The following is a 25,454-nucleotide window of genomic DNA, read 5'->3' on the forward strand; positions in this document are numbered from 1 at the left end:
TTGGATGGTGTTAACAGCAGATTCGACTCTGCAGAGGAAATAATCAGTGAACTTGAAGACACAGAAATAGAAATGAATACAAAATAAAGAGAAAAAAGCCTGGAAAAAATGAACTAAGCATCAGTAACCTATAGGGCAATCAACAAACGACTGGATTTTGAGAAGGCAGAAGGTGCAGAAAAAGTATTTGAAAAAAATATCCTGAAAAAGTTCCAAATTAAATAAAAACTAAAAAACCACAGTTGCGAGAAGCTTAGTGAACCCCAAGCAGAAAAAACTAGACTGAGGAACATAATAATCAAATTGCTGAAAACCAGCAGTAGAGAGGAAATGATAAAAGAAGCCCAAAGGGGGATAAAGAAACAGCAATAGAACCTCTCCTTTCTCCATCGTTCAACCATTATCAACTCCACATCCAGTGGTCTCAACGCACAGAAATCTTGCCTGGTTCTTAAAACCAAGAGCTCATTTATATTAGTTTTCTAAAAGTTTATAATATTCCATAAGCTAGAAAACTCTTTCAAAATATTTCATACATAAGAGGGCCACATTAAAAAATAACCTCACTGGAAAGCAACTTATGGTTTTTGAAAAGTCATCCATGAAAACATTTACAATATGAAATGGTCAACATGAACCTGTGTAGTAGGGTTTAAATTGCTAAAGCAAGGGTCAGCCCACCACACCCTGCTTCACTGGGTAGTTAGGCTATTTGTCCTAAAAATATGGATATGTCATTAGTATTCTCTTGCTGAAATATGGCCAAAGATTTTTTTCTTTTCCTTAGAAAATGAGTAGTGTACTGTTTGAATCCTAGAACATCTGACTCATTAAGCCTACAATGAGCTGCATTCTCACTGATAGAAGATGAGTTGAGAGTTGAACATCAAAGAATCCTGCCTGAGTGTGACTAAACATGCACGCACCACGGAGGTGGCCTAGAGCGGCTGCAGAAGGGCTGGGAGCACGGGGCATGTGGGCTTTTATGCTCGCGTGGCTTAGGTGAGGTGTGCAGCCCAGCTGACTTCACAAACCTTGTATCTCATTCCATTTTAGAAGCTGGGGAAATCAGCCCACTCTTATGTGGCTGTTGTGGTGAACTTGCAATTAGTAAAAAAAAAAAAAAAGTAAAAGAAAAGGAAAGAAAGAAAAAAGACAGACAAAATAAAAAGCAGAGTAGAGAGGCTTTTTCTCCCAGAAAACTTCATTTCAGCAATGCAGTGATATTATCTTACTGTTCTAATGTGGTGTTTTCAATAAATCTTACAAAATGTTGCCCTAGAAGCTGTTTTGACTTTTTCCATAAAATAACCCTTTCTTTTGTGAGCTGGTGAGTGTTGGAAATCTGTGAAAGTTAGGATGGTGAAGTGTGCCTCTCTAAGTGGCCTGCTGGTCCCGGGGCTCCCCAGGAGTGGGAAGTGCGGGGAATTGTGGGAAAGAGGAGAGTGCAGAGCTCAGAAATCAGCTGCTCCCAAAACATAGGCGGTGCCCAGGGAAGTGTTTCTGAGTTTCTATTAAATGCAGCTGCCAGCTTTCTCTAAGAAAGTCACACCTTCAGTAAGGGAACTTTCTGGTGTTGGTGCGGCACTTTGGTGAAAAAACGCTAACACCCTTTGTTTGGTTCATGTTTGTGAAAAAGGATGTTTAAATCAATATCCTGTGTTAATGGGCATCTAGTGAAGGCTGGTAATTGCACAATGACCACTGTTTAAAGTCTTAAGCCAATGATAAAAACCGAGTAAGTTTTTGCTTTGCTGTTTTGTTTTTAAACAAAATCATCTTTACAAGTTGTAAGTCCAGGACAGTGATAGAATTCAGAAATTGTCCCTCTTGGGAGAAAAATCAGAGCCTAGTTAGCTGAACACTTTTTCTGATCATCCATGAAGGGACCTTCTCAACGTGTAAGTGCTATTTCCTCTGGCTCGGGTGTGTGAGTGTGAGAACCTCAGGGCCGGTGATAAGCACGCCATCCAATAATTATGGAAGGAGAAAGAGAAGCCGGAGGGGCATGATCTTTCAGTGGTGGCCAACATTTGAGATGCAGGAACCTAGAGGGTAACCCTGTGTTTCAAAATGGGCACCCCATATCCATTTCTGTCTTTTGTGTCTGCTAGCACTATGAAATGGTGAGCAAGAGGATGAGTTCAATTAATGGACACAAAATGAGCAATACAGGCCCTTCCTAGTTAGGAGATTTCATGCTCGTTCCTTCCTTACTCAAATTTCTCAAAAACGAGTTGGTTATTCTTATCTTCATTTCCTAGAGGCCTCATCATTTCCTCAGTCCTCTGTGGTCTGGATTCTGTTCTCTGCCAGGATTGCTCTGGTAAAGATCACCAGTTAGATTCTATTTACTCCTTAGGCCAAAAGTAGTCTGGTCTTCACGCCACTAGGTGTTGATAGCCACCTGCATGTACTGCTGGAAGGTGATGGTGCCCAGCTGCTCCTCATCCACGGCCTTGAACCTCTGCAGGGTCTTCAGGAGCTCCTCCTCCAGGGCGATGGGCCAAGGCAGCGAAGCCACTAACAAGAACTTCCGCCAGTCCACGAAATCTGAGTTTACTGTCAGTAAAGAGGTTAGCTCCTGCAACTGGGAGAAAACAGGAAATGCCATTGGATGTTTGTATGACTGTATCAGGAAGCTCTGTTGCTCATGTTTCTCAGAAGAGATTCAGATGAAGAAAGCAGGATCTCGGACTGGCGATTAGAGCTGGTGGTGACTTGCGTTCCCTCGAGCTCTCCCAACCACTTCCCACCAGGCAGTCCCCGGGATGTGTTTCACCTTCCACCTCTTTGACATTTTTGTTTCTGCTCACTGTTACCCAGTGGATTTACACGTGTGCCTGCGTCTCATGTGTCTTTTACACATGTGTCTCTGTGTCTCATGGTTGACTTTGCACCTTGTCAACAGGGGAGGGATAAAAGTGATAGTGGTGGCTGTATAAGGGCCACACCGCCCCCTGGTAGGGAAATACTCTTTAGCCGCTTTGTTTTCTTACACAGTCTAAAGAAACAGAATATGATGAAAAGCAAGAACTGCCAGAATTGTCTACTCTTACTACCGAGGATCATTCCATCAGGCAGCAACAGATGCAAACTCGTGGGCTGAGCCTCCCGGTCATTGACTGATGGCATCCTCACTCATTCTTCCAATGCTGAGCATGTGTCATTCATTGAATCACTCAGTTTTTATTGGTGGACCACTAAATGTCAGCTACTGTGCAAGTACTGGTTATTTTAAAACTACTGACTTGATCAAATAAAAATTCTCAAAGGTTTAAATTCCAAACAAAACTGACACCTACTTCAGGCCGAGTGAGGTGCATCCAACTACTAGGAAGGTTGTTTGTTCCAAGGTTCAGGGTCACCAAGTCAAGAAGAATGTCGGTGAATGTTTTATTTCCTATTATGCCTATAATCCAATGAAAAATGTTTTTTAATTGCATGACAGAAAATCATGTTATTAATATTATTTAAACCAGTAATCCTTAGAGAAGCAGAAGACATTTTGAAAATATGAAAACAAGAATCAATTTCCTGATGCTCTCTCATTATTTTTTCTCAGCTAAGTCAAAAATGCCTTTTTTTGGCTGAGTAATATGTTATTATAGACTGGGCAAGTTACTGAGACTTCATATTTTAGGTTAGAGTATTTTTTGACCTTTTAGTCAGAATCAGTTGAATTTTAAAAAATATTCTAAGCCTTCTTATTATGCAGTAGGGCACAAGACTAAAACATTTTGGTAAATATAGGATAAAGGTGTTTCAGAAGCATGCACATCACTAGAGTGATCAAGGTAACACATTTATCCTCATTTTACTCTTTAGATCAGAATATATTGGTTTTTATCAATGTAGGGAGATTTGAATTGCTTAATTATTGGATTGGAAGAGTTCATTTAATCATACAATTGGCTCACTATTCCAAAGTAGTATACAAAAGATTACTAACCTCTTAAATGTTTTGCTCTTATGGGCTAGTCTATGTTACCTGGTCCCACAGAGCTGTCTGCTTGGCCTGTTTCTCATTTCAAATTGCATGCACATGCATTTAAAAAGAAATAGGGAAGCAAAAGAAATACAACCGCTTTAAACATATCTACTTCCCGCAGCAGAGGTACCTTGAGCCACAAGAGCCTCCTACATGTACTGAGTATCATTCAGGTCCAGAGTGTACGGCTGTTCTTCTTTGTTTGGAAATACAAAGAGCAAAAGACACAGACGTGGCATCTCAAGTTTTTCTTTGTACATCTAAGTTTTTAGCATTTATAAAAGTCCACAATAAACATCATCATTTTCTCTAACCTTTAGGACAGCATGTAATAATCCTTTTAAAATTTGGGTGGTTTATGCACCAAACCAAATACACAATTTTGAGATTTGGAAGGTAATGTTCTGGGTAGCAAGAGCAGACTATTCCTTTCTTTGATATGACTGGCCACACAGATGTTTGTGTAGAAATAAATTCTTTACTCTTTTTGATCAAACCTGAGTATTCAATTTTATAGAAATGAGAATGCTTTCTGAGGTAGTAGAATTTTCAGATAAGTTAGAAATAAATAATTCATGTTTCTCAGTATGAAACCATAAGTAAACTCGAAACCATAAAGAAGCTGAAAGTATTTAAAAATTCTGGTAGATGTGTAACAAATTTCCTTCTCTAATAACCATGGTACAAGCAAAGTGTTGGAAGACAGTATTTTCAACTACATAGGAGTTGTTTACCTGGGAACATTAGTGTGAAATGTAAAAACTATTTTAATATTTGACCTGTTACTTAAATGAACAAGGCATACAGTGATATGATCTTTACATATAACTCTCAGAAAGATGACATCAGAATAACACTGTTGCTTAGAAATATACATCTCTCACCCAAAGACTTTGAAAGAACATGTAAATATAAAAGTAGAATTAGAAAGTTACTGGAAAACCAACTTTTGGATTTTTGCTTTGTACTCCTGGAAGATAGCAAATGCCTTTTGTATTTGATGTGAAGACTGTTGACTGTTTTACTTATAAGTTTCAGGCTTTTGAAAATATATTTTTTTCATTTCTGCTATGTTGAATGATGAGTCAACATCTGTCATGTTACTAATCACTTTCATAATGGCTTTCTGAGTTTGATGAGCAATCTGAATTAGATCTTGCATCACTGGTTGAAGACAGTGTTCTTGTACTCCATAAATGGATAGCTCTCCTGGGGTCAAAGTTGTTAATGTCTGGAGAATTCAGCTGAATGATCAGGATATCCGACATGCTCTCAGCCTTGACCTTGGCATGCATTTGTGACTTGGTGAATTGCATCTGCCTAAAGCCCCGCCCCACCTCCGCTGAACTTGCAGGGAGGGTCAGCACAAGGTCCACTAGCATCAGGATATTTGGATACTTGTGTAAACAAACTGAATTCACAAAATCCCATGTCAGTTTGCGGATGTTCTGAAATCTAAGAGAGAAAGTGAAAAATGTAAAAGATTGAGATGCCCAAGTTTAACCCAATATTTATAAATATCACCTAGTTTAGTGATGCTCACCTGTCATAAATCTCCGATTTCAACATGCTCCACTCAGTGAGCACTTCATTGATTTGCACATTGGCAGCTTCCAAGACTGGTTTATAATGTGTAGTCAGGATGGACACCTCTTTTTCTCCAAAACCTGTCATCAATACACCAACGAATAGTCACATATATTTTTAAAAGCACTCAAAGAACTGTCGGTTCAGAGTGAGTGCGTATAGGTTACCTTCATTCTTCTTTGTGGGCCATGATTTAAAATTTCCAATCACTGTTGCCTTCACCACATCTTGGCTGGCATCTCTGAAACAACCTTGCAGCCTCTTGATAAGACGTGTTAAAACCATGTTTCTCACATCAGAAATGCTTCCCTTATCTTTGAGGCAGTTACCGTGAAAGTGTGTGATTGAATCCACCCTACGTTCTTGGGGCCCTGGTCTGGGGAGAAACAAAATCCCCCCAAGTAAAGCCTTCAGTGAAAAAGCACCTGGAAGATGATCTCCCAAGTCCCTTGGCTCATCCCTGGCTGCTCACCTTGTTTGATACATTCTGAGCATTTCCATTGTTGACTTTAGAGTAGCAGATACATCCGCCATTGAAGAATTTCTGTTTTGGCTGACGTGGGACAGAACGCTAAGCACATGAATGACATCCACCAGGAAGTGAACGAATTTGACGATGTCTGCTCGGAGAAGGATCTCTAGCAGTTCCTCGGCTTTCTGACGACGGGAGTCACTGCTGCCTTCGCCTGTCTGCAACGCAGGTTGGGAGTAGAACAGTGGTCTACCTTCTCGAAGTTATTATTTCAAATTGCTCAATAAAAATACTTTCTACTACTATTCTGAAAAACTAAAAGAGAGTTGTACTTCAAAATTACTCACTGAACGCAGTTGCTGGGCAATGGCAGGGTATCCCTTGAGGAAGCTCCGGAGGGCCGCCTGTAGTCTCTGAAGCCACCTCCCGCCTCCTGCTCGAGCAGGCACCGCAGGGCACAGGCACAGGCCTCTGCAAACAGCAACCAGAGAACGCTCATGGGGAGGTGAGCTGTGGTGGAAGCGGTGGACGCCGTGGAGGAGGTCTCTGACATCGCTGTACAGGGGGACGCTCTGGAACACCGCCTTGTAAGATAGTTCAAGATGATGTGCGAAGCAATACACAGTCAGCACACATGGCTGGATTTCTCTTAAAAGCAGGGCCAACCCGCTGTTTTCTCCCTCTGAGCCAGGACCACCATCCCGTCCAAAGCCGACCAGTTTCTCTGCCCAGCCTGGGTCCGACAGCCCGAGTTGAAGATTTCTCTCCAGAGTTTTCTCAATGGCAATTTTGACAGAGAGAGGATCCTTCTTTTCTGCTGTATGTACCCCAACAAGCTGGCAGTGCACTTTCCCTACGTGTGCAAACTGCACGTAGACAAGTTCAGCTTTCTCCATCAAGGAATCTGAGAGCCCGTCGCTGATGACAGAGAAAAACGGGATTTCCTCCAGTTTCTCTCTCAGATTTCTCCGTTCTACTTCAGCAATAAAATATGTAAAGGTTCTTGCTGACTTTTTTGTCCTGAATACGGGGCCAATATCGACACCCTTCATGTCATCCAGCTTGCACATCCAGATAAAATCTCCGAGGGGACGTCCAGTCTTGGCAAGGGCATGGCACGATCTGAACAAGTTCTCGACTCTCCCAAGGGTGACTTTGCCCATGGTCCTCACTGTCAGCTCCGAGGAGACTCTGTTCACTGGAGAACCCTTCATTGCTTCCATTAATGAAGCCTGGGTGTGCGCCTTGCTGAGCTGATGGGCACGGAGAAATTCGGTGCTGAAGTTGTCAGTGCCGTGAGAGAGACTCGCTTGACTTCCTTTGGACTTCACTCCATGCTTGCGACACAGGCCACAGAACATAAGGTTCGGTATCTCATCATACACAAGCCATGGGAATTTTTTCAGCCAGATTTTCAAAAATTGGTTGTTCCTCTTTGGAAGGTAATGGTCAAGCGAACGTGCCTTTTTCTGCTTTTCCGTGACCCGACTCATGTGGTCTGGAGAATCCCTGCCTTTAAAATAACTCCACATTGTTACTTTAAGGACTCATTAATGTCTACCCTCCATTTTGCTTAATGGCTGCTCCCCACAGTTGCTCATTATTTCTGGAAAAATTCATAGTGAGTGCTTACTACCTACCAGGCATTCTGGTTAGTGGTTTCAATGGTTTATATAATATAATCCTTATAATACGGTATCCTTCTTTATGGTGAATCAAATGGACTGATGAACTACTAGCACCATTTTATGGGTAAAAGAACTAGGTACTAGACAGAGGTTAATTAATTTGCCCAGTGTCACAGTGCTCGTAAGTGGCAGAGCTGGGGTTCACCAGCAGGCATCCTACTCCACAGCCCCCCATGCTTGCTGACTTCCTTATTTGGGGTTGCTCAGAAGGGTAAAGGGGCTGTGGTCTTCTTCACTCTAGAACTCGTCTCCCCACGCATTCCAGGGCACCGTTTTTGCTGCGCTTTCCTCCCCGTGGTGAGGGCAAAGAACAACGGGGCACACACAGCAGTTTGTCTGCAAGATTTGCCTTGGACGTCTCTCCACGCCAGGCCCACTTCCTCTGGCGACTGGAGAGCTGGCTTGTTACAAAAAGGGTGTCAGGCTGTGAGACCCGTTCCAGGTAGTTTGTAAAACAGCTGTGCTTCATGCCTCATATTCTTCTTTTCCCCAAAGGCCTAATTTGTGACATTAGATTATTTGTCAGGGAGGGGACTGTATACTTAACTGGATGGAAGGAGAAGAAATTAGAATTACACAAAACCAAGTCTTTACATACCAGTTTCCCTCTGAAGGCAGGAGCCTAGCGCCCTCAGCAATCTCCCTCCCACAAGTTCTGTGACACTGTGGGCGTTGTGCGGTCCCGCTTTATGGTGCCATGAGAGGTTGGGACAAGTGTGTGATGCTACATTACAACGCCTCTTGTGGATGCACACACGCAGGGCATCATTTCATCTCACCGGTTAGGGTCCTCAGCTTTGACTCCGAGACTAGATTTTAAATTCTTTCAAGGGAAAAATGCTTCCTGTGTGTCTACAACGTCCAGAGGGGCGCTGAGCACTTGGCAGGTTTTTAAGAATAAATCTCCTTTCCTAATCGATTTCTCTTGATCTCACGTCTCTTAACGTCTTTTAATTGACAGCCTTTGACATTAGTCAATCTGCCTCTGCCCTTCCTGCCCTATTTGTATCTAACTTCTGTTTTGCCTTTTAATCAGTCTGTTTGCAGTTATTGTTGTTATAACAGGACCCTTTTTGCCCTGAATTCTAATGATTGCTGTTTTCATTTAAAATGAGTCTCCTGCCCTGGAGCTGACCCCTACTCTGTCTTTGGTCCTCACCTGCACATGGGCTTCCTGGTCCCCACTTAGGCCTTCAGCCCCAGGGGCTGCCGGCTCTGCACACACACATGTTGGTGCAGACGTGAGTGAAAGAATGAATGTAAAAAGAAGTCTCTTGTTGCTAAAGCAAAGGACTTGAACTTTCACAAATGAGTTAGTTCTCTTTGATGATTTCAGTTTTGTGGACAGACTTTTCAGAAGCTGTTATCTTGAATTTTGAGCTCATACGTTCATTTGCTCAACATAAATTCTCTGGTTTCATGAGATTACGTTTCTTCCTGAAGTGACACCTGAACCCCTCTGCCCACACTTTTACCAGGTCCAAAGGCTTCTAGATTTACTACTGCATTTCCGTGATATGAATCTGATCTAGCGGAAGGCGTTCACCCACGGAGGGAACCATAGGGCATATGGGCCCACACTCCTTCTTGCCATGATCCTTAGATTCTGCCACCTTGACAAGATATTTTTGTTAATACATAACACCAATTCTCCTTTTATCACACCTCTTCTAATAAGTCTTTCCTTACTTCTTGATTTGTGTAAATGTCAGGCAAATTTAATCACTTTTCAAATCAAAATATGGGGCTTCAGACAAATACCATATGATCTCACCTTTGACAGGAAGCTAAAGAATAAAACAAACAAGCAAACAGAACAAAAACAAAGACACTGAAATAGAGAACAAGTGGGCAGCGACCAGAGGGGAGAGGGAAGGGAACTTAAGGGGAAAAAGGGGGAGGGATTTGGAGGAACAAGTATGAGGGACGCAGAGATGAGGACTGGGGGGAGGATGGGGGGGGAGACCGGGCGGGGGGGTGGGGTGGGATGGGAGAAATAGATAAAAAAAAAATGTACTTGAAAAGTAACTAAATAAAATTTAATATTAAAAAAAAACAAAATATGGGGCTTCATTGCTGGCAAATATATACTCTCATATTTTTATAATTTTTTTCAGAGACACTGAGCCTACACAAAGCCACAGAACTTTCTAGTTACTCTTTACAGACAACAAGCCAGGCACCCTTCCTCTTGCCTCTCCGGTAGCTGAGGCTTTGTAGCTAGAGCAGCGTCTGCTGCTCTCTCGTAGTCTCCTCTCTCTAGTCCATTCTCCGCATCCCTTGGCTCTAAACATGTTTCACAACCCTGTCTTGCGTGCCCTGTGTAAGCCACTTGAGACTTTGTGACTTGACCACAACCTCTTTGTGGTCTTCACCTCCTGCCTCTTGCCCCAGCTGCTGTTTGCTGTTCCCTAAATATGTCATGCCACCTCAAAAATACAAATGTCTACCCCACTTCCCCTGTGCCTGGAATACCCTGCCGCTGCTTCTTTCTCTTCCTGGAAGCTTCTGTCCGAATCCTGCCAGCTAACCCCTATGCTGACCCACACAGGCAGCAGTCACTACTTTCTCATTTGAATTTCTATAAAAGCCATGTAGCTGAATGATCTAGCTTAGCCACTACAGTCTTGAGTTCTGCATCTGTGCCCTCTGCCTCTGAGACCCTTCACTGCTTCTAAGGGTCCCCAAGATGGGGCTGCAGAGGAGCCCCATGTCAGTTTTCATAACAATCCTACAGGCCTTGAACGGCTACATGCTGTCTCTCTTGAAGGAGAGAGGTCACAGAATCAGCTGGACTGTGTTCTCTCCAGATAGCCTCTTGGCAGAAGCCCGAATAGCTATGAACTAACTGCACCTCCCCAAGCATTGTGTGGAGTACTGAGAGGCTTATAAGAAAAAGGAGTTCTTAGGGTTTGAGTGGGGATGAAGGAACATTGCAAAAGTGTTCCAATCTCTACAGGCTCCAAATAGTTTCCTTGGAGAAGGGCCATCTTCCTGATGTGCTTGGCACTTGCTGTTTGGAGACAAGTTGTACCTACCCAGAGCTTACAAGATGAGTGTTTTGTTTGGGAAGTATGGGATGGATTAGTTCTCCCGGGTGATACAATTTTTTTCTGCAAGTGTTCTAAGGGTAGTGATGTAAACATTATTAGGGTATGTGGACCTACAGGATGCTGAGCTAACATTTTGGACAATAATAAGAATAGCTAGCATTAATATTGTATAATGCTATATACTTTCTATATTAATATTAATATAATAATGCTACATTAATATCACTGTTATTATGGGATTAAGTAATAACAGCTTATATTACACTTAATTTGTACATTCCATGTACCAGACACTTTCTAAGCACTTTCTGTACATTATTATTTTAATACTTACAGCAACCTTATTAGTTTCCCCACTTTACAGATGAGGACAGTGAGACAGAAAGGTTAAATGACTTGCCCAAGATCATACTGCTGTCATTTGATAAGATCTGGAAGGAGCTGCCTGACTCTCCTTATCCATGGACGAGTCTTCTTACCCTCCAGCCATGGGTAAGAAGTGAGTTACCATGGAAATGCTGGCATGGGGCTTGATGCGTGGCTTCTCATGCCATGCCAGGACTGGCTACTGTTATAACACAAAAGATACTCTTGAAGTCCCTTTTCTGCTGGGACGGTGCTTGTGGAATGACTCCTGAGAGAGCTTATGGAATGAATGTTTTGCTGATCCAGCGGTCGCCTCTTAAGCTCTTCTTAACATTCTAAAGTATGAATTTTCACTAGGCAGCAAAAACAAAATGCTAGTGCAAGTTATTTCATTGTATTTTCACATGACCTTGTGTGGTTATCACACATATGGTCATTTTTTCCCTGACATGTTTGTAACAATCATATCAAGAAATGGTACTTTCTGTCGCATTATAGCTTTACCAAAGGAGATTTAGAATCATCATAAGCACAGAACCTGACCAGAAAGGAGTGTTGAATATAAGCATTATGGTATATGGTGCATTTTCAATTTTCCATTATCTTCAGTAAGAAGTGTTTTAATGAAGGCTTTCCATTTTCAAGTAGATTGGCCAATTAATACTCAGCAGAAAACTCCTGAGTCCTTGCCATTTCTGTCCTGAAAGCATCTACTTGTTGCAAGTATATAAAATAGCCTGACACTTGTTTTAATCAAAGATCATCTATTTACTTCTATAATTTTATTTATGTGGAAAATTAAAAGTTATAAAGTGTAACTGAATAATATTAACACTACTTAAAAATTTGTTAAAAGATGTTACTGCAGGCTTAGTAACATAAAGACCGTCACACGCAAACACGTGTGCTGGTTTCCTAGGAACAAGCCCACCTGTCCATCTTATTTTAATATAGTTTGGTGACCTTGAAGTTTGCACCGCAAATACCATAGGTTGCATCGGTGTATATGAAATAGTATAAGGAAATGCTCATCTTTTTTTAGCTTAGAAATAATAGCAATTTTCAAATTCCAGTAAGAAGTTCTGTCAGGTCACATGTTTAGAAATGTACCACTTTCCACCAATTGTTCCATTGTGTCAGGACTGTTACCACTTCAGCTAAGATTATCCTTTGATTTTGTCAAGTTCCAGGGAAATACAATGAAAGGTGTCATAAAGGCTTGTTTTCCAATTCTTGGAAAGCATATGACCAAAGACTTCACTTAAAAGATAGAGACCTGTGTATCCCTTAAGGCAGTGAGCCACAACCACAGAAGTGATGGAAGAAAGATGAAAGTCCAAGGATGCTTTTGGAGGCCGGGTGAGAGGGGGAGAAGGAGTGAGTGGTAATTACTGGACTGGCTTGGGGAGGGGCCATGTGGGCATTTGCAGCCTGACTCTGAAGATGTCACGAGAGAACCTCTAATTCTATGACTCTGGGATGCAGATAATGGAATGAGGATTGTTTTGCCTTCCCTTTACAACATTAGTATAAATAATAACAGTGAGTATTACTCCTATTGGTAGACTACCCAAACACTAAGCTAAGTATTTCACATGTACTTAGAAGCAACACATGCAATAGATATTTTTTCAAGTATCCTGAGTTGAGGATACAGAGAAGGGTTTCAACTGCTTGTCCATAGACGATAACTCATTTTGAACCACCAAGCCTCTCAAATCCCACAGTAGTATGAAGCCCTGTAAATTCTGCATTAGTGATAACGGACATTTTTAAATCTGGGTTACGTCCCCAGCTGGGGTGGGTGGAGGTGGTTCCCCGACAGAGGGGCCTCCTCCTGTGCTCACCTGCAGTTTGTGTGGGTGGTGAAGGAGAAGCAGAGCTGGGTGCCGATCTTTCCCGGAACACCTGAACTCATGCCTCACATCAATTCGTTTCCTAGCGGCTCTGCCCAGACTCTAAACGTCCTCTGTATCTTTGCCATCAAATCTTTACTTCCTTCAGTTGCTCCCTGCAAAGTGCCGTTTCACAAAGCTTTCCCTGACCAACCTCCCTGCACGTTGATTGTCCTTTGCTTTTATAAAGTTCATCTTCTGTTCTAGAAAGAACTTAAACAGACGTTTAGATTTTCTTCTTTTTTTGTTTGCCTTTTCAAATTTCCCTCGAAGTCCCCAGGGCAATTGGTTTTTCTTTTACATCTACTTTGTTAAAAACATAACTCCCTCCCTCGCCTCTTCCTTGTCTTTCTCCTCCTTCCCTTCCTCTTTCTACCCCACTCTGAAAATAAGACAAATGTTTCCGTTGATAGGTTTTGGTCCCAAGGGTCTCTAGAGTTATCTTGTAAGACATACACATGTCAAGTTATAGCTGCTATTTGTTCTTTATTTTCAGCTTTTAGCTGAAATATAAACTCTGGGTCTGAGGTTGGTTCCAGGAGTGTATATGCCTATCATCACAACTACGAAGGCCCCTTCTGGAAGAGATTAAGAGTGGCGGATAATTTTCAAACTTCACTTCCACAAAGTGGAATCCCTGTAACCCCCCTTTCAAACTCATAATCCCCTTCCATGAGTTCGTAATCCCAATACAAAGTTTAAACTGGAAGTAGGCACGAAGGCTGTCTCTCCACTGGCAGACGGAGCACTGCTCCCATGTACCAGCTTGCCAGCCAGGAGTATAGGGGGGCAGGGGAGGAGAATTACCAGGAATGAGGATCACCACGCTGTCTAGGGATTAGCCACTGTTTTTTTTTTCATGTTCGTTTAACTCAAACCTAGGTTATATGAAGCAAGTATAAGATTAAGTAGAAGAAGGCAAGGGATCATTTTAGGGCCGCGTCATCCCAGGGGGCTGATTTTATTTGTGGGCAGATGATTGCCCTCCTGGTTAATCTTGACATCTGGGGGCTCTTGTCATAAGAACTGTTTTTCTTACCTTTCGGTGCTATTTCTAAGAATTGATCTCGGAAATTGTCCAGCTGCTCAATGGTCAGGGTGCCATTTTCTTCCTTTTCCACAGGCGGAGGGCGTATAGGAGGAGGAGGGTCTGGAAAGACTTTGATGTCGCCATTAATGAAGAAGTGTTCTTGGTCCAAATAAAGTTCATTCTGAATTTTTGTAGACGTTTCAATGTGATAGCGAGCTACCTCCGTTAACTTTTCTATACTGAAAGTGGGAAAAGGAAGAGGGTCATCCCCATGGAAGATACTGTCGGGTTAACGCTGTTTGTTTGTTAGATACATACACAGAGTTGACACATTATATATCTAAGTTAGATGATTTAGTCTGCATGTTTAAAAATTCTCCTTCCTCCTCAAACCCATTTATAAAAAGGCAAGGTATAAATAAATAAATGAAGCTTAGAAGCAAAACACATGCTCATTATAAAACTCATAGCCACACATTTTCTACAAAGCTAAACAAGAAGATACTTCACTAAATATGGTTCTACTTATATTAGAACATATTTTACCACATAAGCAAGATTATGTCAAGATACACCAGCATCTTGTCCAGCAGAAGTAACGCCTGCTTGAGTGTGGTTGGTAGGGTAATGTTATGGGTGTAATAATTTATGGTTTTAATTTTGACCATTTCACCTAACATGTCATATGGGCTGCCTGAGTGTGATATTGTTACATTATAGAATTACATGCTTATGATTTTGTAATGAAAAGGGACATTATTTGCGCCAGGCCCTGTATTTTATTCTGAGTATGAACCAAAATATGGTTATATTCCTGAAAAAAAATCCTGTAACATATGACTATTGGAATAACACACTTATTTGGAATCAGGATAAATTATAAAATGAACCACACTGGTACAAGCACATGTAAATTTAGTATCAGCAGCAGTAGGTAGGGACCACTGGGCACAGTGGACGAGCCCTGGACACTGTGCTCTTGCTCAGGACACTCTCTCACCACGGGTCCCTGGGCATGTTACTTGACTTTGCTGGGGGTCCTCACCTCTGCAGTGGAGCCAATCACACATGGTTCCACACCTTGTGGCTACTAAGGTGAAATCACCTAGGGTGTGAATTTCAGTTGTACTGGGGATTATCATTTTGGCTTCAATTAAAGGCCATTTTAAAGGCCATTGAGGTTTTATATGTCTGGTGTTAGATAGATATGAAGCATTACCTTACTTCTAAAAAATATTTAAAAGTACCTATCATCTTACCTTGTAAACTAAAGTCTTCATTGAGTAGTGTGAAAACCAAACTCTTAAATAATATACAAGACTGGATATTGCAATACAATCCTTTGAAATGTGATTTACCATTGAAAAGGGTCTATACAAAGGTACACGTGATTTCCTAAAAGGGCAATGTTTCTATTTATAAAGGTAGTTTGCATTTGTGCACACTTTAAAAACCTTTGTCAGTTTTGGTTTTCAGGAAATACCAAAGTGTATTTTTATTTTTATTCTCACCAGAGGATATGCTTATTGATTTTTTCCTAGAGAGAGGGGAAGGGTGGGAGAAAGAGAAGGAGAGAAACACCCATCCTTGCCTCTTGCATGCACCCCATCTGGGGACTGAAGCCATAACCCAGGCACCAGAAATCAAACCGGTGATCTTTCAGTTCACAGGAATTTACTCCAACCCACTGAGCCACACCAGCCAGGGTCAAAGTGCATTTTGATCATGTCAGGCAATACTTTACCTGGCCATTTCATGCAAGTACCTCTCACCAAGCCACTTTTCCATGAGCTTATATACATCCACTACCTTTGTCACTAAACCTTCAATGGCGGTCAGTGCTTTTGTCTTTATCAGTTCAAGTCGGAACTGTGTGGCTATTTCTATTTAAAAAGAGAAATAAAGACTTTAAAAATATATTATGCACATATGCATTTTTCTGATGAACTGAATTTAATATTAAAACAATCATCCTTCAATTTTTGAAGCTTTAGGCAGACATTTAATCTGTAAATATGGATGAGTGATACTCGGCCATCTCATTGAGAAGCAAAAGTAATGTGTGGTAGAGTCATTTGATAATTTAAACCAAGACTGTAGTTAAGCTTTACACTTATTGCACTTTATAGTAATATGCTCTTTGACAAATTGAAATGAAAAAACACAAATAGGTATTTTCCTAATTTCAAAAGGGAGGAGAGTACAAAGTCTCTTGATCTCCCTACTTTAGAACTTTGGGATTACAATGCCATAGTCTTCCTCAGCACTGGGAAAAACAGGGTTAAGTCCACGTGTCCCAGGACTTACTGCTGTTCCTTGCACACCATATGGTCTGTTGATTTTACTGTGAAATACCTTTCCAATCTTCCTTCTTGGCTGTTTCTGTTACCACTGGTCTAGTCTAGGCACTGGGTATATTACCTAAACTATCCCAGTGGCCTCAGTTCTGCTTTCTCTAGGTTCCTTTCCCCACCCAAATCCAAATCTGTCTCCACACTCTCTGGAGAGATCTGTGTCACCTGCACACGTAATCACAGTTGCTCTTGTGCTCAGCATTCTTCTCTAGCTCCTAGTTGGCCTAAGAGAAAAGGTAACTTTTTCTTGGCAAGGTCTGTGCAACCCTCCATGATGTGGCTTCCCTATGTCCCCAGTCAGTTGTTCCCAGAATATGCCCCAGACTCATGAGCTACTCACTGCAGTTCACTTAGCTCTCCCCTCCCATTGATGCTCCAGTTTGGGCTCTGGGCAAACTTCTCCACATTCTGCTCACCCAGTTCAGCTCAAGCATTAATTCCCCTGCTGGGGAGGTCCTTCCTGATCACCACCAGCCCTCCCCATATTCTCCCTTTGTCCCGTAAGCCAGCCTCCAATATCCCAACATACTATAAGGGATTGCTTGCATTTCACTTCCTCTAGACCAGGATTTATTTTTGTTAGTTTTGTGTCTGTGTATACATGAATGTGTTTCCAGTAACTACTACAGGGCTGGCACATAGTGAAAACCCTGTATATATTTATTGTGTGAATGAAGGAATTTAACCTTGGCAGGAATCATGTATGAATGTACTGAAAGATGAAGCAGACTTTACCGAAAGCAGAGGTGGGATGGGCAGGGGAGGAGAAGATGCGTCCTGCCTCTCCCGACCCCACAGATCTTCCTGAGTTCAACTTACTTCAGATTTTACTCTCGGGATTGTGGAGGCAGGTGGTAGTGGGGTGAGAGGATGGGAGAAGAGGAGAGAAACAAGGGATGGAAAGCATCCTTAATAGTTAATGGTCATTGAGTAGTTAATGTGTCCCAGCTGACCCAAAGATGTAATTTTATGATTTTTGTCACCTAATATATTGACCACAGTTGCTCTCCAATTAGGATACTTTTGCTCGGTTTCTTGATCTTTTCAAATTCCACTTTGAAATATATTATAAGACACCTTGAGGAGCCAGAAGGAGACTGTCTTTTAGAGTCTTTGCTATGCAAGGAGAAAGGGGCCCTTGGACATTATTTATCCATCACTTGCTCTCCTGTTGGCTCTGCTCCCAAGAACTCACTTTCAGGGCCTGTTCACCTCTGGATAGGGTTTATTTTTCTGATGAGATGCCTAGACTATTCTTATTATAATATAAAGCCACCTACGTAGGTAGCCCCAGGCCTTGTTTCAATCTGTAAAATGACACCAACTCTAAAAGATTCTTTGTGTTTCTAGTCTTTGAGATTATAATTACTGTAAGTGCTCTCCTAACCCCTTCTCAGTTTCTCTTTTTTTCTTTTTGAGAAACAAGCAGATAATTATTCAATAGTCAACCCAGTCTCCATATGGTCGCATGAAAACAGCCAACTGAATGCTGTACTTTTTAATCAGTTTGCTTTGTGTTCTCATAGGCATGGTTTGAGCTGTCCATGTGGGCTGTTGGCTTAGTGGTCTATTTTCTATTGAAAAGGATCATCTTAGTTTTTTCCAATTACTACCTTCAAACTGCAGGGCAGCAAGATGTTCCTCCTTTATTCTGAGTCTCAGTTCGTTTTTCCTTTCCATTTCGGCAATCTCCGATGGTGACTGTGCTGCAGCAGTGGCGTCTGTCATGGATAATGATTTCCCTGAAAGGCCAACCAAACACGCCGAATAAACTCATAGTGGACGGGTGCACACACGTGGTACTTGGACAAAATGAGTACAAAGGAGAACGTCTGGACCTATGAACCTCCGGTGCTCTGGAAAGGAGGAAGCCTTGGCCCAGACAGTGTGCGTGATGAAGTCCTGAGGGCCTTGTGCCGAGAACTCTCCACATGGCGTCTGTGCTGGCCACGAACGTGGACCATCATGGGCAAATGGGGCTGTGCAGCACATGCAGACATGGTTACTGACTCCAAAGAGGTGGCAATTCAGAGTGTGGGGACAGACATTAGCAAACCCCAACACACTGTGGATGCCATTAGCCACCTGCAAAAGGACAACTCCACAAGGGTTACTTACATTAGCCATGGGTTTCCCAAGTCCTCATTGAGAAGAGACTGGAGGATAACCTCAAGAAGATATGGCTGAAATGTAGCTGATGGTCAAGAATCTGTAATTGACTTAATTATCTTGCAACTAGTACTTAACTGCAAGTACTTCATGGGTTACAGAGGAAAACTAGATAATAAGAATTTGTTGGTGTTTGAGAATTTGACAGTGTGATTCTTGGTTGTGGGCCCATTTTATATAATTCTACTTAATTCAATAAGTTGTTCTTGAAGGTCCTACCTCTAGGGTTTAAAATTTTGGGGGATATATAAATGTAAACAGAGAAACTGTAATAAGAGGTGTTCATTGCAATGGAGGATATATGTATAAGTTACAAATGAAAGAGAGCTTAAATTCCTAGATTTCTATTTTACCATGTGTGAAATTAAGAGATTAGACTCAACTAGTTATTTCATTAAAGTAAATTAAAGCACTTCCTTCCAATGCTGCCTATACCATTTATTATCATCATCATCAACAGACTGAAGGGGCATGTCCTTTATCATGGTGCCACTCTTCTGTTTGTCTCAAGTGCCACCCCAGCCCCCCCACTCCCCACTCTCAGGGCTTTGTCTTAACTCCTACCCATGGCTGCTTAAATGGACTCCCCTTCGGAAGGGTTTCTCTGGAGCCTCAGCTGGAGGAAGGTGACTTTGCTCTAAAGGGACTTGTCCCTTCCCTCCCAAAGAACAATGATGGGCCAATGTGTGTCTCTGCTGCTAGCCTGAAGCTCCGTCTGGGCAGAGGCCATATTTTTGTTTTCCTAAGATTCACCGCTGTGTTCTCGGCACCCAGGAGAGTGTGCTTCGCAGAGCAGGTACCTAACACACATCACGAGCACTCGATGCATGGAGGGACTTGTGTTCACGGACTGCCAACTCTTCCTCTCTTGCCCCAAGTCACTGCAAAAATGTACACGTGCAAGAGGCATTCAGAGGGGAAGATGACATTGGTGTCAGGGCTGATCCTGAAGGTGAAGAGTTGTTCTCGGCCAACCCCAGTTTTCCTTTCCCTTTACTTTCCAGGAGGCCCCTAGAGATAAGGACTTGCTTGAATAAAACCTGAGACCTGAACTGAACCTTAAACTAACATACTTATAATGAGCTTTTAAACTTCCGTTGGTCACCGCAGCAAGTGTCAGCCCCCTTGCACACACTTTTCAGATCACGCAATGTGAACTTGGAGTTCCTTTAATATGTTCAAACTGTCTTCGAGGTTAATTTGATTCTGGATATACTTGGCTATTTGGATAAAGAAGTTAGGTAGGACAGGTATGCGATATGATTTGCCAACTAACACCACAGTTCATGGAAGCCTGGGTCTCGAAGTTAAACCTAGTGAAGAGCCTAGAGGCTTAGAGGTTAGTGTGCTTTGTTACATGCTGGTTTCCTATCAAGGTGAGGTTTAAGCATCCACAGTTTTGGATGCTAAAACCATGAATACCTTTCTCTTTTTTGTCTGCCTTTTTCTGTGGGGGTGGTTCCTTTGTGACCTTTTTATTGGCATTCGTCTGAGGAGATTTTTCTTTTGTTTCTGCCAGCTGGGTGTCCTTTTCTTCTTCCAGGAGCCTCTGGTGAATTTCAGCAGCCACCTGGTTGTATAAGGAGCAATATTTCAGTTAGGGCAACGTTCATGAAATATGATAACCTTTGGGATTTCGTCCTCAGGCGATTCCACTGAATCCGGGGCAAACAACCAGGCCACCTACTCAGTCTTAAAGAGCATACATTTCCATGTCTTTACTGAAACAGAAGCCCGGCCTTGTCCTGGGATGCGGCTTCCCCCGGTCAGCCACAGGGGGCTGCTTCAGCCCTGCCTGCAGAGGGCGCATCCTTACGCTTCCCTGTTGCCACCTCCAGGCTGTGACGGGTCCCTGGTGAGGCAAAAATTCCTTTCTTTTAAATTTTCGACCCCGTGGGTTTAACCTCCCTTGTCCTTCCAAGTTCCCGTTATCTCTTGGCCTTCAATCAGGGTCATTCCCTTATATCAGTGTTTCTCATTTTTTAAAAAATTACTGAACCCCTTTGGAATTTTTAAAACAGGATCTCCCAATCACATCCCTCTCCCTGAAGTTTTATTCCTATGGAAGAGATTGTATCTGTCTATGTGTTTTACTATGCCTGTGTTTTATGCATAAAGTGGTTAAGAATTTTTCATGCTCCCCCACCAACTGTGGGGAGTGCATGCCCTATATTAACTGGGCTTGTGAACATGTGAATCCCAGGCTTCATGACACATGCAGTGTTCGCTGGGATGACCTGTCCCACGGGCTAACCTCAATGTTGCTTCTTAGCTCCTCCACTCGGGGGACTTTCAGCTTCCCTCCATCTCAGCTGCCCCCTCCCTTCAGTCTCACACATATCCAGGTTTGACAGGCGAGTTATGTGGCCACCCCATAATAGCTGATGAATGGAGAGAGTTGGGGTGCTGCCCTCGCTTCCCCTCTGAGGCTGGCTCTACCCTTCAAGGTGCGGAAAAACCTTGTCTTGGGGTTTGTGCAGCTGGGGCTGTGCCTACAGTTAGAAAGACTGAACCTTTGAAATAAGTCCACCTGCCCCTGGAGAGCTGAGGGGTGTTCCTGGGTGCAGCCCTGAGCAGTGAGAGCTGCGGGAAGACTCCAGAAAGGAAGAAGGAAATCCCGCACACAGCCCGGAGGCAGGAGCCGCATACAGTTCAACTTTTAAATCCTAACAAGGTGACTGGTGAGGAGATGGTGGTCCGCAGGGATTTATTTATTTATTAAAGTGCTTACTGTGTCCAAGCTTGGCCTCATTCCTGGGGAGAACTGGGTGAGGGGCCAGGAGGAGAAAGAGGACCTTGGGTGAAGGTGAATAGAAATGTGAATAAAGGCACAATCTTTGTCCACAAAGAAGCTTAGTCATGGGGGCCAGATAGACCAGCCTATTCCTGCCCGCCCCAAATTTCTGCTACACTTAATACTCCCTACACTTAGTGGAGTCCCTACTGTTCTGTGAGTGTTAAGTGTGGGCTTTACAGCTCCCAAGAGTTGGGCCAGTTCTACTTCTTGGAATTCTCCACATAGCACCGTGCTATGTTCATAGGGGATGCACAGGAGATGCTTGTTAATTGATGGAATTTCTTTTAACATAATATTATTCTGCAGAATACACCCACAGCTTCTTTGATGGCAGTACAACTTTGAAGGATACCGACAGCTTTCAAAGAGCAAGTCGGTATTACATTGTTTTTAAAAATCAGATGCTCTTTTGATAAAAATGGATTTAATGATATATACTCTACTCCAAATTCTTGGTAATGCTGAAAGCAGGCTTGTTAACACTTCCCCCTAAATTGCAAGCAATTCATTTCTTAAACTGTTCTTGCAAAGCACTAGGTAAGTTAGCAATTTCCTTTAAAATTGGATTTTCCTCCCTGGTAAACAACCTTGGGTTGTGATGATGATGATGATGATGATAATAATCATCATCATCATCATCTTCATTTTTCTGTCTACTTCCTTCAAAGACCTATGGGTCTTTCTCAAAAGAATTCACATCATTCACAACACCTCCAGCAATCTAGCTTGTAAGGCTGAAAAAACGCTAGAAATAATGCCTTGGCATTGTAGGCATTAAATATGATTTGTTTCTTTAAAATCATTGCATACCTGCTAATTAGAAGCCAGTTTTGCCAAAAATTAACACAGTGTGCTAAATGGATAGCTACGGTAAAACTGCGGTGCAGAAGAAAGCCTGGGTTCAAGTGTTCTCATTTCAGCAGCTCTAATCTCAGCTGCTATTGTTTTCCCTGAAACAACTTCCTGAATCACACCTGTCTCATTTGCAACTCAAAATTTCCTTATGGTCATGGAACATCAATGTCATAAATGCCTATGAGAAACATAAAAGTAGGGTTCAAATATAAGTAACAGTAATTACTAAACAATCCTTTCTCCTAGGTTTTTATGTGGTTTTTAAAGTTCCACAAGGAAAATAGTATAATTTTGAGTAAATATCTTCACATAATGATGTATTATATTTACAAGTTCTCAAACGCTTTCGTATACATTATTTCGTTAAATCTTTCAACCATCCAAGAAAGAAAAGGTAAGTGGAATGTTATATATCAAAGGAATTGAAGCTTCAGATTTTCCTAAAATCACGCAGCTTAGTCAGGCGGGGTGGCCAGTGCGCTTTGTGTTGTAGGATGCTCTCTCTCTACCAGTGCTTTAGAAATTTAAAATGTCTACATGTCATATTTTAAAACATCATCTCCCCCAGGTAATTTTAATGGGACTCACAAGACTTGTAAATTAGGTTTATGTAGCTCAATTAGCAATGGAAAGAATAATTTTTATATTTTTTCTAGAACTCCTAGTTCTGGTTTCCCACTCTCTGGGGCTCAGTAGCTTTTGTGGCCTTTGCAGGGACCCTCACTGTCACTGCCACCCTCATTAACATGAACGTCAGTGTCACTGCTACGGCAGCAGCAGCCTCCCAAAGCTGGTTTTAGGGCTTAGTATTATGTTAGATATGGGCTCTATTCTAGGAGTGGGGGATATAAAAGTTTTAGAATCTAGTTAGTATTCAAGAAAATAACCAACAAACTATACACTGCAAATCATAATCTAGATAATAAGGGCCAAAGAAATGGGATAGACAGCAAGTGTTACAAGAGATTGAAGAGCATGTGATTATAGAAGGTTAGGGCTTCAGGAGATGGGCAACTAACTGACTGGCCAGGACTCCAGGTAGGAACTTGTCCTGAAAACTTAAAGTATGAGGTTTCCATAAATGGAAGGAAAAAGGAGCAGAACTTAGGAGAGAAAAATGGCATTAGCCAAGGCGTTGATATTGAGTCAGTTTATGAAAAAGCTTAAAAGGGAAAATAATCCTAAACAATATAATGTGGAAAAAATTAAATTAAGAAACAAAAAGTAAAAGGAATCAAAGTAAAATGAAGTTGGAAGTTAGTTCTTTGGAAAGACTGATATAATTGATAAAGTTCTAGGTAAGCTGACCAAGAAAGTAATATACTCATCAAGTAGGTAATAAACTGTTATATTAACACTAACATACGAGGCTATTTTAAAGAACTTTATGCCAATTAATTTGAAAATTTAAAAGTGGAAAGTTTCTAGCAAAATAAAACTTTCCAAAGCCAGTCCAGGTTTTTTTTCTGCCCAAGAAGAAACAGCAAATAGACATTTCTCTGTATCCATTAAAGAAAACGAATCCCCGAATGCAGGGAGCAACAACAAACCCTTCCTGCAAACATCTTAAAAACTTAAGTGGCTTCTTGTTAAATGCTGCCAAACATTTCAAGAAGAAATAATTCCAACTTCCACAAAATCTTCCAAAGTTATATCTCAGTTCAACTTATGAGGCTCGTGTTACCTGGATGTTCAAGTTACATGAACAAAAATTTAAAAATCCCAAACAAATTGTTAGGAAGACAAAGTCAGCAATGTCTAAGAAGGATGATGCTTCATCACAATGTTGGACTTAAGTTTCACATTAAAAAATTGACCGATGTATTTCACATAATACGAAATAAAGGAAAAAAATAATCTGATAATCTCAACTGATGCAGAAAAAGCATTTGATAACACAGTTTGTTAAAAAAGCCTCATAGTAAGGTAGAAATGAAAAACAATTCCCATAATCTAATAAACACTATCTGAAAAAAATATCTACAGCCAATGTTTTCATGGATCTTGACAAGCTGATGGGAAAATGTATATGGAAAGTCAAAATGCCTAGAAGAGCCAGAATGCTCTTGAGAGATGGCAAGGTGGGAATGTCTGCTCATCCAGATAACAAATAAATGGTACAATAGGTGTGGTCTGAGTGTGGGGGTAGGCGAATCGAGCAGTGCAGCAGGCCTAATTTATGATAGGTGGTCATCGAGCTGCTGACAACAATGACCCTGCAGTCAAATGGGGACAGGATTCGATATTGCCTGGGAAAGCGGAAGTACTCCGTATAGTACTGTCTACTGACACTGAAGATGGCGCACTCTCCTAGGTACATACCCAACAGTCAAGGGTGCAGTGCTTATCCGTGGGAATGTATGGGAGCGTCCATCACAGCAGTACCCAGAAAGGAACCAGACTGGGAGCCCGAATGGGTAGCTGCTTAAATGAAGTGTGAGATATTTTAATAATGAAAATACTACATAGCAACAAAATTGAACAGAATACAACTACACTCAAGAGGATGGGATGAATTTTACAAATACTATGGAGCAAAAGAAGACACAAGGAGACAAAAGGTATGAGTCTGTTTATTGAAAGCTCAAAAGCAAGCAAAGCTCACCTATAATGCTTAGAGTTATAAATATGGGTAAAACAACCTCTTAAGAAAATCAAGGAAATGATTACTAAGCAGGTGAAACAAGGTTCCCTTTTGCAGGGACGAGAGCATCGGGGCTGGGAAGGGCCACCAGAAGGACTTGGCAGGAGCAGACTTTTTCTTTTTCCCCATGCGGTGGTTCCATGAGTGTGCACTTTTGGTGGGTTCTTTAAGCCATTCAGTGATGTTTCATGCACTTTTCTTATGTGTGACTAAAATGATTTTTAAAAGAAGTTAAGACAATGAGAAGAATTGACAATCACTCTCGAGAGGGTGAAAAGAAAGAAAGTGGAACCAAAGGGGGGGTGGCAGAAAGGAGGCACTGAGGGTGCCGTGGGACAATGCCAGAGAAAGAGCCCTGAAGGCAGAGTGGCCAGGAAGGGACTTGGAAAATGCCCAATCAGAAGTGCCAATTGCTCTCCAAGAGAGACTGTGATGCAGGATCCTCTTCCACCTTTTCCATGAAGCCATTTGGGAAGTTGGCACTGCTTTCTGTTCAAATGCGATAGCGCAGGGAAAATCAGAAGGAATGAAGGTGGGAACCACGTTTGTGGAC

General features: G+C 41.9%; 1 protein-coding gene across 1 annotated transcript in view; it reads right to left on the bottom strand.

The window, feature by feature from the left end:
- SPEF2 (sperm flagellar 2) overlaps window positions 1-25,454 on the bottom strand; it is a 143,712-nt gene that overhangs the window by 25,441 nt on the left and 92,817 nt on the right. Inside the window, exons 26-31 of the mRNA XM_037129058.2 lie at window positions 20,028-20,175; window positions 18,050-18,178; window positions 15,827-15,965; window positions 14,092-14,321; window positions 3,306-3,412; window positions 2,408-2,590 (exon numbers count right to left, since the gene is read on the bottom strand). Of these exons, the coding sequence (XP_036984953.2) occupies window positions 2,408-2,590; window positions 3,306-3,412; window positions 14,092-14,321; window positions 15,827-15,965; window positions 18,050-18,178; window positions 20,028-20,175 (936 nt within the window). The remainder of the gene's footprint in view (window positions 1-2,407; window positions 2,591-3,305; window positions 3,413-14,091; window positions 14,322-15,826; window positions 15,966-18,049; window positions 18,179-20,027; window positions 20,176-25,454) is intronic.

Source organism: Artibeus jamaicensis, unplaced genomic scaffold (genome assembly GCF_021234435.1).
Source record: "Artibeus jamaicensis isolate MK-2021 breed Jamaican fruit bat unplaced genomic scaffold, CSHL_Jam_final scaffold_369, whole genome shotgun sequence".
Taxonomy (NCBI): Eukaryota; Metazoa; Chordata; class Mammalia; order Chiroptera; family Phyllostomidae; genus Artibeus; species Artibeus jamaicensis.